Below are 14926 nucleotides of genomic sequence, written 5' to 3' on the forward strand. Positions count from 1 at the left end.
CTGATCTGAATGCAAGAGAACGAGCTCGCAGCATGTGACGTACCTGAGTGTTTATCCAGGGCTTCTGGTTAGGAAACTTCCTAATTTGTATGGTGGGCACGATGTTATCGACACAAGTGCTGATGTACCCAGTCACATACTCAGCATAATCTGACGGAACACTGACGGAAGAGTCCTCCAGAGTGTCTGCAGCCTCAAACACATCCCAGTCTGTCCGGGCAAAACAGTCCTGCAAGGTGCTCTCAGTCTCTGGGGTCCAGAGTTTAACCTGTTTGGTGACAGGGTGTACTTGTTTCAATCTTTGTCTGTAAGCAGGGTACAGGAACAAAGAGATATGGTCTGAGTGTCCGAAATGGGGTGGGGTGCAGCCCTGTATGCACCACGTATATTACTGTAAACATGATCAAGAGTGTTCTTATCACGGGTGGGAATGTCCACATGCTAGTGGTATTTAGGGAATACAGTCCGTAGGCTGCACTGGTTAAAATCGCCAGCAACAATAAAAACATAAGAACGTATATCTCCACACCACAAGTTGTTGACAAATACACACACACCTCCCCCTTTTACGCTGCAGTTCGGTCCCCTCAGTGAACAGAGTGAGTCTGTAGCTTAATGGCGTCCTCTGGAACTTTGTCTGAGAGCCAGGTCTCGATGAAAATCAGGGCGCAGCACTCTCTGACTTCCCGTTGAGTTGTAATCCTGGCTCGTAGCTCGTCCAGTTTGTTTTCCAGGGACCGTACATGCGCTAGCAGGAGGCTAGATAGCGGTGGTTGGCTAGCGCAAGCTTTTAGTCTAGCATGGAGCCCTCCCCTCTTGCCTCGCTTGCGTCGCCGTCTCCGCAGCGCTCTCCTGGGGTCAGCCAACTCACTCAAGCCCGGTGCTTCGTAGCCCCCGGGATGGTTTGGGTGGTGACTCTGGGAGCGGACATTAGGTTGTAACTCCGGCGAAATAAAACTACTAAAAACAATGTTTCGTGAGTTGGCGAGGTCCAATAATGTCTGTCGATTATATGTTAGCAGTGCATGACATTTGTGCACTGCAAAAAGGACTAGAAACACATTTAAAAAAAAGAAGAATCCGACATTTGAATGCGAAACAAGCAAACACGTCTGCCTCGGTGGGCGCCATGACAGGTAGTGCTAACAGGTAGTGTAAAACCACCGGCTTTGTTTATCCCGTGCGAATGCAGATGTGGGGGGGGGGGGGTAATTTCTAAATCACACGAGGTCCCCAGATAATACTAATCCAGTGCAAATGGGGCTTAAGAAGAATCTCTATAACTATGAATAACTTGTATGATATTTGACAAATACTACTTTATCAGTACCTTGGTGTATACTAATTATTCCTAAAAATTTGTAAACCATGTTGAAAATGACAAATTCTGGTAACGTTGTAGCAAATTGGGAATGTTGACAATCAATATAAAAGTGTCTCAAACCTCCCTTTACTGACCATTTGTTGAAGAAACCCAGAACATTCTGCACCATTTCATAGTGTAACTGTTTATCTAAATGTGATGATGTGCTTGAATGTTTCTAACATGAATGTTCTCCAGCATCATGAATGAATGAAGAATAAACACCAACCTCTCTGTTCTTCAGGATCTTCAGTGTGTTTCATTCTGCAGGGTTCTGGATCACTCGTGTTCTCACTGTCCTCTTTAATAAACTCAGTCTCTGCAGATTTCAGCTCTTCCTGATACAGCATTTATTGGAGAATTACTGTGGGAGGAGCTTCACTGATGATGTGATGACTGTGGGAGGAGCTTCACTGATGATGTGATTACAGTGGGAGGAGCTTCACTGATGATGAATTCGTGTGGGAGGAGCTTCACTGATGATGTATTCCAGTGTGGGAGGAGCTGATCTGCCAAAATCAAACATATCAATTACTGAGTGAGTTTGTTTTTATAATAAGTGACACTAAGCATTTATGTCTGTCTATCTATCTATTCATCGTACAGTAACTGTGTACGATGTGAAATTTTACAGTAATATTTTCTGTGAAAATGATATAATTCCTAAAAAAAGCTATTTAAATTTTTCCAAATAACAAACCATGGGTGTCTAAATCTGTTAAACTTATCATAAATCAGAGAAATATTAGCTTTATGCAGGGGGATACCATAGTCTATAACAACTTGCAGAAGCAAGTTAAGAGGGAGCTCAAATGAGCTAAACTGAAATATAAGGACAAAGTTGAATCACTTTTAAGCAGTGGCCAGTCTCGCCCTGCATGGGACGGTGTGAAGTCGATGATGGGCTTAAAATCCAATAAAAATAAAACCCTCTCCTTTGATGGCAAGACAGAATCTGAACTTGCAGATGTTTTGAATAATTTTTATAATCGCTTCAATATTTATGATTTCACCAAAGAATTATCCGCGTTTAAGGAACCATGGGCAGAACAAAATGTGGTTATTAACATAGACAAGGACAGAGTTAAAAATATTCTTAGGGGGGTGAAGGAAAGGAAGAGCCCTGGCCCAGACAATATTGGTGGCCGCCTTATTAAAAGCTGTGCAGAGTCACTGTCGGACATACTTGCCTTTATATTTAACAAGTCACTTCAGTTCCATCGGGTCCCTCGTCTCTGGAAAGAGTCAGTGATTGTGCCTGTGCCGAAGATAAAGGTACCCAAATCACTCGACGATTTTAGACCAGTGGCTCTTACCTCTCTTATTATGAAATCCTTTGAGAAAATCATTAAACAGGAGATTATAGCAATGACACAGTCTCAACTTGACCCCTTACAATTTGCCTATAGGGCAGGTAGAGGAGTTGAGGATGCGATAGGCAGCCTGCTAAATACAGTTTTTAATCATTTGGAAGGGGCTAAACAATTTGTGCGATTATTATTCATTGATTTTTCATCTGCTTTTAACTGCATTCAACCCCATATTTTAGCAGATAGACTTTTAAAGAACTACAACATAAACCCAGGTCTAACAGCCTGGTTAGTTGACTTTTTAACCTCGAGATCCCAAAAGGTTAACGTTAATGGTGTTTTATCTGGTAAACTTTTATCTTCTACTGGCTCCCCCCAAGGATGTGTCCTCTCCCCTCTTCTTTTTGTATTATACACAAATGAATGCCGCTCACAATACGATGGTAGACAGATTTTTAAATTTGCAGATGATTCTGTCATTGTGTCTCTTTTAGATGAAAATGTGATTGACCATGGACCGATAGTGAAGGATTTTAATGATTGGTGTAAGTGTTCCTTTTTAGAAATAAATGTGTCCAAAACGAAATAACTAATTATTGATTTTAGGAAACAGAGCCCACTTCTCCCCCTTACTATCATTGATGGCCAACCCATTGAGAGTACCTTGGCACAAAAATTGACAGTAAGCTATGTTTTGATTCGCACACTGATGCTGTTTGTGCTAAATCCCAACAACGAATTTATTTTTACCGTAGATTGAGGAACTTTAACATTGACCCCACTCTGATGAAAATGTTTTATTCTTGTTTTATTGAGTCTGTTTTAACTTTTTGTTTCATTTGTTGGTTTGGTTCCTTGTCCTCAAAGAACAAAAACCGACTAGGTATGGGATTAATATCCTGCCATGATTCAAAACTGAAAATAAAGTTCTGAAAGGTTGAAACCAAGTGTTCGAAAACTCAAAATCTTAAAAAAAAAAGTTTTGCAAGATCGAAAAATAAGATTTGCAAGTTTGCAAAATGTAAAAAAATAAGAATATCTCTGCAAACATTATGTTGTTTTTGAGATTTCCTTCTTCAGAACTGCAAAACATTTTTTACGATGTTGCGCAATTTTTTTTTCAGAGTTTCAAATTTGTCAGTGTTCTCCCACTGTATAGTTTGTTTTCCAGATTTGAAACCTTGAAACCCGTGATCTGAAAACGGGTGTGCGAATAGGTGAAAAAAAGTTTTTGAAACTCTGAAAACTGAGGTTCGAAAGGGCGAAACTTATTACATTACATTAAATTTGCACTCCTATTGCAGACTATTTTTTCAGAGCTGAGTTTACAACACCCACTTTGCGGAGATACGCGCACACAGTTGCGAGCTTGCGACTCGCGTGATTGTTGGCAGCGATGTCACGCAGCTCTGCTCTGAAACTCTGAAACTCAGACTGAGCGCAAATGAAGCTTCGCAACCTCGCAACTTAAAAAAAAAGCCTGGAGGGAGGACCTTTCTGCTCTTGGCCAATGCTTTGCTGTCTGCTGACGTACAGTCCAATCACAAGTCGTATTTACTGGAAAGGTGGCTTCTGCACTGGTTCTTTGCATGCGTCCGGCAGATTGACCGTGACGATTGCTTCTGTAAAGAGTGCAAATCCTTCCTCTCATTACCATGATTTACCCTGTTCTAGGATGATTTATCATGATTTATCATGATTTACCATGACTTACCATGTTCCAGTATGATTTACCATGATTCTAGTATGATTTACCATGTACTAGGATGGTTTACCATGATTTACCACGTTCTAGTACAATTTACCACAGTTGACCATACATTTAGCATGATTTACCATAGTGTACCATTATTTATCAAAGTTTACCATGATTTACCCTGTTCTAGGATGATGTATAATTATTTACTATGTTCTAGTATATGATTCACCATGATTTATATGACTTACCATGTTCCAGTATGATTTACCATGAATCTAGCATGATTTACCATAGTTTACCATGATTTACCTTAGTTTACCTTGATTTACCATGTTACAGGATGATTTACCATGATATACCACATTCTAGAATGATTTACCAGGATTCTAGCATTATTCACCTTATTTACTATGATTTACCATGTTTCTAGCGTTATTTACCATGATTTACCACGTTGTTAGCAATTATGTGATGCATCAGAACAAATGAAGTGATAAACTCTGACAAAATATGATTGTGTTATAATAGTAATTGTTATGTAATGAATTTTTAGTGTCTAAATATATGAATGCAAAAGCACATGTGAAAAGACTATTAAATTGTAGATTGTCCAGCAGAGGGCAGTAGAAGACCACTTATTGGCTCACTTTCATTTTACAAGTCTTGATTTTTACCAGTATTTTAAGTGGTCTTCTACTGCCCCCTGCTGTCTCTTCATCATACTACTCCCTAATATTGTTATATAATTCATATTTAGACTTTATAAAATCATTATTTTAACATTTACAATCACATTTTGTCAAAATTCATCTATTGGAGTATTACTATTGACAATTGTGTCACATTGAGAAATGGGAATCCTGAAAATGAAAGTAAAAAAAAAATCCATTTAAGAGCAGCAGGATTATATTTGTAATCTTTTTATCAGCTTTCAGCATTGGCTAATAAACAAATGCTTAAAGCTATATATTTGTTATTATGACATACGTGTAATATGTGTGTAAGCATGCATAATGGAGTTAACATGGAGAAACCGGTTTGCTTTAGTGCAAAAAAATACTGGTAAAAATCAAGACTTGTAACATGCTGAATCATACTAGAACTTGGTATATCATGCTAGAATCATATTAAATTATACTAGAATGCGTTCAATTGTTGTAAACCATGCTAGAACAGGGTAAAGCATGCTGAATCATACTAGAACTTGGTATATCATGGTAAACTATGGTGAATCATGCTAGATTCATGGTAAATCATACTGGAACATGGTAAATCAAGGTAAACTAAGGTAAATCATGGTAAACTATGGTGAATCATGCTAGATTCATGGTAAATCATACTGGAACATGGTAAGTCATGTAAATCATGGTGAATCATATACTAGAACATAGTAAATAATTATACATCATCCTAGAACAGGGTAAATCATGGTAAACTTTGATAAATAATGGTACACTATGGTAAATCATGCTAAATGTATGGTCAACTGTGGTAAATTGTTCTAGAACGTGGTAAATCATGGTAAACCATCCTAGTACATGGTAAATCATACTAGAATCATGGTAAATCATACTGGAACATGGTAAGTCATGGTAAATCATGATAAATCATGATAAATCATCCTAGAACAGGGTAAATCATGGTAATGAGAGGAAGGATTTGCACTCTTTACAGAAGCAATCGTCAAGGTCAATCTGCCGGACGCATGCAAAGAACCAGTGCAGAAGCCACCTTTCCAGTAAATACGACTTGTGATTGGACTGTATGTCAGCAGACAGCAAAGCATTGGCCAAGAGCAGAAAGGTCCTCCCTCCAGGCTTTTTTTTAAAGTTGCGAGGTTGCGAAGCTTCATTTGCGCTCAGTCTGAGTTTCAGAGTTTCAGAGCAGAGCTGCGTGACATCGCTGCCAACAATCACGCGAGTCGCACGCTCGCAACTGTGTGCGCGTATCTCCGCAAAGTGGGTGTTGTAAACTCAGCTCTGAAAAAATAGTCTGCAATAGGAGTGCAAATTTAATGTAATGTAATAAGTTTCGCCCTTTCGAACCTCAGTTTTCAGAGTTTCAAAACTTTTTTTCACCTATTCGCACACCCGTTTTCAGATCACGGGTTTCAAGGTTTCAAATCTGGAAAACAAACTATACAGTGGGAGAACACTGACAAATTTGAAACTCTGAAAAAAAAATTGCGCAACATCGTAAAAAATGTTTTGCAGTTCTGAAGAAGGAAATCTCAAAAACAACATAATGTTTGCAGAGATATTCTTATTTTTTTACATTTTGCAAACTTGCAAATCTTATTTTTCGATCTTGCAAAACTTTTTTTTTTAAGATTTTGAGTTTTCGAACACTTAGTTTCAACCTTTCAGAACTTTATTTTCAGTTTTGAATCATGGCAGGATATTAATCCCATAACTAGAGAGCATTGTTCGAACATGTAGCAAGATTGCGGGTATTAACTTCTCCCCCCTCTCACACATCTATTCTAAAAGAGTGGCAAAAAAGGCCCAAGCTATTGCAGCTGACCCCAGTCATCCTTTGTCCGGCCAGTTTAAGCTACTTCCCTCAGGCCGTAGGTATTCCATGCCCAGATGCAGGTCAAATAGATACAGAAACTCTCTCATCCCAACTTCGATCTCGATATTAAACAAATTGCCAGAACTGTTTTAATTTACTTTTTTAATCATGGTTTTTGTGTATTTTTAGAGATTATGTGTGTTTTATACCATGTGGTTGTGTCGTGTGTTGTGCCTTGTGTTTATCTGCTGGCTGTACAAATAATTGCCCCTCGGGGACAATAAAGTAACATTGACCTTGACTGATCTCAATTCATTAATTATTTTTAACAATTTTTATTTGCATTGCTGCAGTCCGGCACTTTTTTGTGTTTAAAAATATCAAAAAATACATTTTTGAAAAAAAAACTTAACCAGCCAGTGTTCAAAACTATCTGCTTGCCTTACTGTTGTGAATTTGGCCCTTTTCTTTAATTTTATTTCTTTCTTTATTTCCCCATATACATATGTACTACATATCCCACAATCCCAAGTAGACTACACTACTAAATTGAGTACACTACATTACCCATACACCCCCTGGTTAAGGTCTATAAGTAGGCCTCACTTCCTTCCCTTGTTTCTTTTGCATTGGTGAGGTGTGGGTGTTTGGAGACCCAACCATGTCCTTTGAGTCCTTTCCTTAAGATGCGTTAAGTAAGTTTGTTTTGCCAATTGTATTGTTTGAATTTATTTATTTCAATTGTTTGGTTTGAGTATATACATGTTATGTTTGATGAATTATATGAGTTTGATTTCCTTTATTGTATCGTTTGTAGTGACTTAAAACCATCTTGTACATCCAATCCATCCTGTCCATCTGTTGGCATCTGTCTATTTACAACGTGTGAATCTGCAATCCTTGAACTTTATGCCATGTGAATTACCCAAGACTTAATCATCTTGAACTGAAAATAAAAGAGAGCAAAGGACTGGTATTTGTCCCGTGTTTTAATCAGACACGCCATCAAGTTTCTACAACTCTGACGAACTTTGGGTATTTAACATCTGATATCCTACAAATGGTCCTTCGAGCCGGAGGTAGAAATTTGGTGGAATGGATTACCATGCAAGACCTGCAATCCGACGCAGCCTAAGGAGAAGACCCCCTGCTCGTTTTGCTGATTGTATGGTGAGAGAACGTGCTCCTTCTCCCCCTTTCTCACCAACACTAGTTCATCATCACCAAACTGATCATCACCAAACCCAGTATGAAAATCCATCTTCAAGATCTGCACCATGCTCATCTGCTCATCGTGAACAGTCTCAACATGATTTACTCGATATGGATGTTAAACAAGAAATACTTGGACTTAAGGATATGCTTGGTGAGATGATGTCTAGAATGTCACAGTTAGTTGTTTCTTCTAAACATTCTGAATTTTCTGAGTCTTTTGATGAGGCTTCTGATGATGATGAAAATGCCTTTGCTAAAGCATCTATTGTTCAAGAATTGTGTGCATGTATTAAGAAAGCTGAACAGAGATCAACCTGTGAGAAATGTAATTCCTCTACTGTTCCTTCATTGCTTCCATTGAGTAGGCCTAGTTCGTTGCCTCTTCCTCCTTCCTCACTGTTACGTAGTCCACCCCAACATATGCACACACATGAGATAACACCACAACTACAATCAAGTAGTATGTTACAACCTTCTATTGTTCCATTGGCTCCTGAGCCTTCTAATAGTCATTCCCTTCAAGTGCAAACATCACCAGTGTTGGTACAACCACCTGGTTCACCACAGCCTGGTTTACCATGTAGTCCCTTTTCCCCTTACATAGCTCATACTCAGTTATCCTCACAAGTAACATCAGCACAATTACCACCTCAGCCTCGGTATGCTGTTTCTCAGTATTCACAGCCATTAGGACCATCTTCTAGCTTGGCGATTCCTCATGTATCCTCAGCTAATGTAGGTCCTCATATTCAATCACAGTCTGTAGGTCATGTAGGGAATCCTGTTGTACAACATCCTGCCCCGTACATTCAACCAATTGTTCCCACTAATCAAACAACTGCAATTCCATTTCTTCATCCTTATCCATATTCCCAGCCATATTATGCTTCATATCCTGTTCCTTCCTATCCTACTTCTCGTGTTCAGGGACCTTCCTTTCCTTTCTTGGTGAATGATGACCCCCAAGAATTTGCAATGTTGCAGTTAGCTTTGACAAATTTGTTGCCACTCCATGAGCCAGAACATTACAAATTCCATATCTTGCTGGATCATTTAAAATTTTCGCCAGCTCGTGACCTAGCTTTAGCTTATGCTAACGATCCTAGGCCTTACAGTATGGCTCTTTTGGCACTACAGCAGAAATATGGGCAACCTCACCAATTAGTTTTGAGAGAAATCAAAGCCATTCTAGCTCTCCCCAAGGTGAGATCAGGTGACAGCAGAGCATTTAGCAGCTTCGCACTAAAGGTTCGAGCTTTGGTTGGCATGCTCCAATCTTCGGGCCAAGACCAAGTTAAGTCCGAATTATCCTGTGCTTCTCATGTACAGCAACTACTCAGTAAACTGCCCACAGAGCATGTGACCAACTTTGCCCGTTATGCCCGTACGATCCTAAAGGGTCAAAGCTACAACCTGATTAACTTTTCCGCCTGGCTCCAAGAAGAGGCTGAGTGTCAATCAATGGCTGACCAGGTTAGTGACTTTCCAAAACCACTCCTGAGTAGACCTCAACCAAAGTCCTACGTTACCACTCGAACTGTCTTGTACGGAGTCAATGGAAATTCTGTTGTCCCAAGATCCACAAATAAGCAACCCCAGAATTTGAGAGATGGAGAATGGAGTTCCAAGTATTCATGTGCATTTTGCTCCAGTTGAGATCACTTAATTGGCTTGTGTCCCTCTTTTAAATCTTTAGAAGACACCAGGAAGGATGCATGGATTAGAGAGAACAAAAGATGTTGGAGATGCGGGCTTAACCATCTAGCTGTCAACTGTGACCTGAAAAAACCTTGTCCACAGTGCAAAGGGAGACATCTGGGTATCCTTCATGGAGTTAATTGCCGTGACCAGGATAACGGTACATTCTATCTTAGTCGCCTTGGAGGTTCTGGCAAGGTACTGCTTAAAGTTGTTGAAGTACTTCTCCATTATAAAGGAAGATCCTTGCAAACCTATGCCATCTTGGATGATGGATCAGAACGTACCATGTTGCTACCTCAAGCATCTGATTATTTGGGCCTCAATGGGGTAACTGAGTCTCTAATTGTTAGAACTGTACGTCAAGATACTCTTGCACTTGAAGGCTCTTCTGTAACCTTTGAAATATCCTCCATGGCCAATCCAGAAAAGAAGTATTCCATTTCCAATGCCTTTTCTGCTGCAAGATTGGGGCTGGCAGAACAGACTTACCCTGTTGAGATCTTGCAGAGACGTTTCAGACATCTTCGAGACTTACCCCTTCCAGCCTTTGCTAATGTCCAACCACTTATTCTTATTGGTGCAGACTACCCACACCTGATAAATCCAGTTGATCAGGTGCATTTTGGGCCTCCTAAATCCCCAGCTGCAATTCAGACCAGGTTAGGCTGGGTACTTCAAGGCCCAATACCGATTCCTAACAAAGATGAGATGCAGTGTCTCTTTACCATAGCTAATCCACTAGAAGAACTTCGCCATGATGTGGAGAAATTATGGAAAGTAGACATCCTTCCTTTCAGAAATGAGAAAGTCATTACTAGGTCCAAGCAGGACCAAGAAGCTATGGACTTGTTGGCCTCCAAGTCTAAAAGAATTGATGTGGATGGTGTGCAAAGATATGCCACCCCGTTATTGCGTGCTGCCTCCGCCATGAGGTTACGAGCCTCACCAAATGCAGTTATGTCTTCCCTCAGATGTATTGAGCGACGCCTCCAAAGAGATCCTAAAAATGCTGCTGTGTATGACCAAGAAATTGCTAAGCTGGAGGAGTCCGGTTATGTTTCCAAAGTGGAACTTTCTCATGACTCATCTAATGAATCATGGTATATTCCTCATCATATGGTGGAGCATAACGGGAAAAAAAGAATAGTCTTCAATTGCTCCTATCAATATAAAGGTGTGTCACTTAACAGTCAACTTCTTCCTGGTCTACAACTGGGCCCTTCCTTACCTGCAGCTGAACCTCCGACACCTCCGGTGAAACCTGCAGCCCAACCCCCGAAGCCTCCAGTGAAGCCTGCAGCCGAATTCCCAAAGCCTCCAGTGAAGCCTGTAGCCGAATTCCCGAAGCCTGCAGCCGAACTTCCAAAACCTCCAGTGAAGCCTGCAGCCGAATTCCCGAAGCCTCCAGTGAAGCCTGCTAGTCCAGATCCTGAGCAAGGTCCAATGTTTCTGAAATTTCCTCCACATGAATGGCCCAAAAATCTAGTGTCCAGATCCTGAGCTCCGCAAACCACTCTTTTGTGGCTTAACACAATTGGATGATTTTGTACTCCCAGATCCTTCCTGTTTCAAATCATGGTCAGAGCTACAGTTTGCAACAAATGAGTTACTGCGACGGCATAGGGAGGACCCCTGTGACGCCTCTTCAGTTCAAAACCTTCTTTTGAGACAGTCCCAGCAACAAAGTTTTCCCTCTGAGTACCAGTGTTTAAAGGAAGGAAAGCCCATTGAACCTCAGAGTTGCCTCCTTACACTTTCTCCTGAATTCAATGAAGAAACAGGACTTATTGTAGTGGGTGGTAAGCTCAGACGTGTCGAGGATATGGAACCTGGAATGGTTCACCCAATCGTCCTCGACCCCAAACATCCATTATCCCATTTAATTATCAAGGACTGCGACGAGAAACTTTTCCACCCTGGTCCAGAGAGAGTTTTCTCAGAACTTCGGCGCAATTACTGGATAATTGGAGGGAGACAAGCCGTAAAAAAACATCAGTGGTCTTGTTTACAATGTAGGAAGTGGAGAGCTAAACCATCTATCCCTCAAATGTCTGATCTTCCACTCTCCAAGCTCCGGTTGTTTAAACCTCCCTTTTGGTTCACAGGAATGGACTGTTTTGGTCCCTTCCATGTCAGTATTGGCCGTAGAACGGAGAAGAGATGGGGCATTCTGTTTAAGTGCCAGACAACTCGATGTCTGCATCTTGATTTGTTGAGCAGTTTAGATGTGGACAGCTTTCTAATGGCCCTACGCCGCTTTATATCCAGGAGAGGTAAGCCATATGAGATTATTTGTGATCAAGGAAGTAATTTCCGTGGAGCTGCAAGAGAATTAAAAGAAGCTTTCCAGAACCTTACCACTGAGTTACAAGTCAAGTTGGAAAATCAGCAGATTAAATTCAAGTTTAATCCACCACAAGCCCCTCATTTTGGGGGGTCATGGGAAAGAGAGGTCCGTTCAGTTAAAACAGCTTTGCGGGTGGTACTTGGCAGTCAAACCGTATCAGAGGAAGTCCTACGGACCGTTTTGACAGAAGTTGAAGGAGTGTTAAACTCGAAGCCACTTGGTTACGCCTCTTCAAACATTTTAGACCTTGACCCCATCACTCCAAATCTTCTCCTCATGGGGCGGCGAGATTCTTCTCTACCTCAGGTGATTTATGCCAACACTAAGCTCCTTGGCCGCAGATCTTGGCGCCACAGCCAGGTCCTCGTTGACCAGTTTTGGACCTCCTTTATCCGATATTATTTACCAGGTCAGCAGCTCCGTCAAAAATGGAATCAAGAACAGCCTAATCTAAATGACTCTGCTGTCGTGTTAGTAGTTGATTCTCAACTTCCAAGAGCATCATGGCCCATTGGCAGGGTAGTACGTCTCCTACCTAGTCAGGATGGGCGTGTCAGAGTAGCTGAGATCGTTATTAATGGAAAAACGTATGTACGTCCAGTTGCTAAGTTGATTCCATTACCTGAAATAGATGAGTAATAGCAAATACATCACTGTATTTGGGGGCGGCTGTTGTGAATTTGGCCCTTTTCTTTAATTTTATTTCTTTCTTTATTTCCCCATATACATATGTACTACATATCCCACAATCCCAAGTAGACTACACTACTAAATTGAGTACACTACATTACCCATACACCCCCTGGTTAAGGTCTATAAGTAGGCCTCACTTCCTTCCCTTGTTTCTTTTGCATTGGTGAGGTGTGGGTGTTTGGAGACCCAACCATGTCCTTTGAGTCCTTTCCTTAAGATGCGTTAAGTAAGTTTGTTTTGCCAATTGTATTGTTTGAATTTATTTATTTCAATTGTTTGGTTTGAGTATATACATGTTATGTTTGATGAATTATATGAGTTTGATTTCCTTTATTGTATCGTTTGTAGTGACTTAAAACCATCTTGTACATCCAATCCATCCTGTCCATCTGTTGGCATCTGTCTATTTACAACGTGTGAATCTGCAATCCTTGAACTTTATGCCATGTGAATTACCCAAGACTTAATCATCTTGAACTGAAAATAAAAGAGAGCAAAGGACTGGTATTTGTCCCGTGTTTTAATCAGACACGCCATCAAGTTTCTACAACTCTGACGAACTTTGGGTATTTAACATCTGATATCCTACACTTACCTCGATTCAAAACGGTAAGCTTGTAATAATGATTTTAATTCCAGTGGTACTGGTGGATTTCCGCGGGAATTTCGAGCATGTCTTTGCGTCATTACATCACTTCTGTACACATAGAGAATGAGTCCCGGCTAGTCGGCTATATAGCGTTAGTGTTAATTTTGTCACCTATTTTTAATTTAGTCTTAGTCTTGTGCCAAATGTCCTTGTTAGTTTTAGTCATATTTAGTCATTCACATATCTTTTTTTGTTAGTCTAGTTTTAGTCGACTAAAAGTCTCATAATTTTAGTCTAGTTTTAGTCAAAAGAGAACTTAAGGTATCTTAGTCAAGTTTTAGTCGACTAAAAGTCTTTTCATTTTAGTCTAGTTTTAGTAAAAAAAATTGTCTTCATTTTTACTGAGACACATTATTACTGAGATTATTTCTGATTAACATTTCAGTAAAAAAGTGTTTCACATATCTCAAATATTGGTAAAATGTCATAATTACCTGACAAAATACACTTGTTGAATGATTTTTGTTGAATGCAACTGTTAAACATGTCTGGTTTTCAATTTCTGATTTAGGAGACACATTTACAAATGATGAAACTGTTCTGTATTTTATTTTAACCATCACAATTCAAAAGCTGGGGCCCAACATACTCCAAGGCGCGGGAAGAGGTTTCAGGGGGTGCTGAGTTTTTTCAGTCACCACTTTTGAATAAGAAACAATATCAAGACTATAAAACTTGTCAAAACTCCGCGAATCACAACAAAGTGTATCGTGAACACTCGTTTGAACAGCGCATACACTCGAACTTGACTGCACATCACATTTTTTACTTTATTGATACTGCTTTTAATCGTAATGCAACGGACCGGTCAACGGGACATAACCTAAGCCTTTAAAGAAAAGGGTTATTAGTCTGTCATGTACAATAAAAAAAGCCTGCGCAGCGACAGGAAATATAATTTAACACAAAAAGCCTGCCTAGTGCTAACGTTAGACGGTGGACTTGCGCTCAAGATGTTGTTGTTTTTTTGAGCGGCGTGTGGACGAATTCTTTCTACGCACACACACACCATTTTATGTAACAATCTGTGCGTAACGTTATATGTTCAAAAAACATTTTTTTTAATTCCTTGGTCGAATTCTAATGTAGAAATGCGCTTCTAAGTATAACACACCGTTGCCATGAAAAACAGAGCGTTGCCATGGATCGTTGCCACACACAGGATTCTAATCGTAGAGACGGAGTGCATTATTTTCTTTAGTGGAAGCATAATGTATGTGCCAAAACAAACACCATAGCTTCGTAATGTTACTTGAGCAACAGCGCGAACTCATTCGGAATATTTTAAAGGCGTACAGCTGATGAAAAAGCAGAGACGATTGTAGACGAAAATGAAGAGATTTTATCTTAGTTTTTATTTTATGCAAAACATTTTCGTCTCGTCTTTTTTCGTCAACAATAATGCATGTTAATTTAGTCTTAGTCAGCGTTTTTG

The 14926-nt window shown here is 40.0% G+C and overlaps 1 protein-coding gene across 1 annotated transcript in view; it reads right to left on the bottom strand.

Moving 5' to 3' along the window:
* Positions 1-14926, bottom strand: part of LOC307005991 (uncharacterized protein) — a 34800-nt gene that overhangs the window by 9764 nt on the left and 10110 nt on the right. Inside the window, exons 2-3 of the mRNA XM_079626577.1 lie at positions 2554-2621; positions 1593-1872 (exon numbers count right to left, since the gene is read on the bottom strand). Coding sequence (XP_079482703.1) covers positions 1593-1713 — 121 coding nt within the window. The 5' untranslated portion in view covers positions 1714-1872; positions 2554-2621. The remainder of the gene's footprint in view (positions 1-1592; positions 1873-2553; positions 2622-14926) is intronic.

Source organism: Phoxinus phoxinus, assembly GCF_949152265.1.
Source record: "Phoxinus phoxinus genome assembly, chromosome: 1".
In the NCBI taxonomy this organism is placed as follows: domain Eukaryota; kingdom Metazoa; phylum Chordata; class Actinopteri; order Cypriniformes; family Leuciscidae; genus Phoxinus; species Phoxinus phoxinus.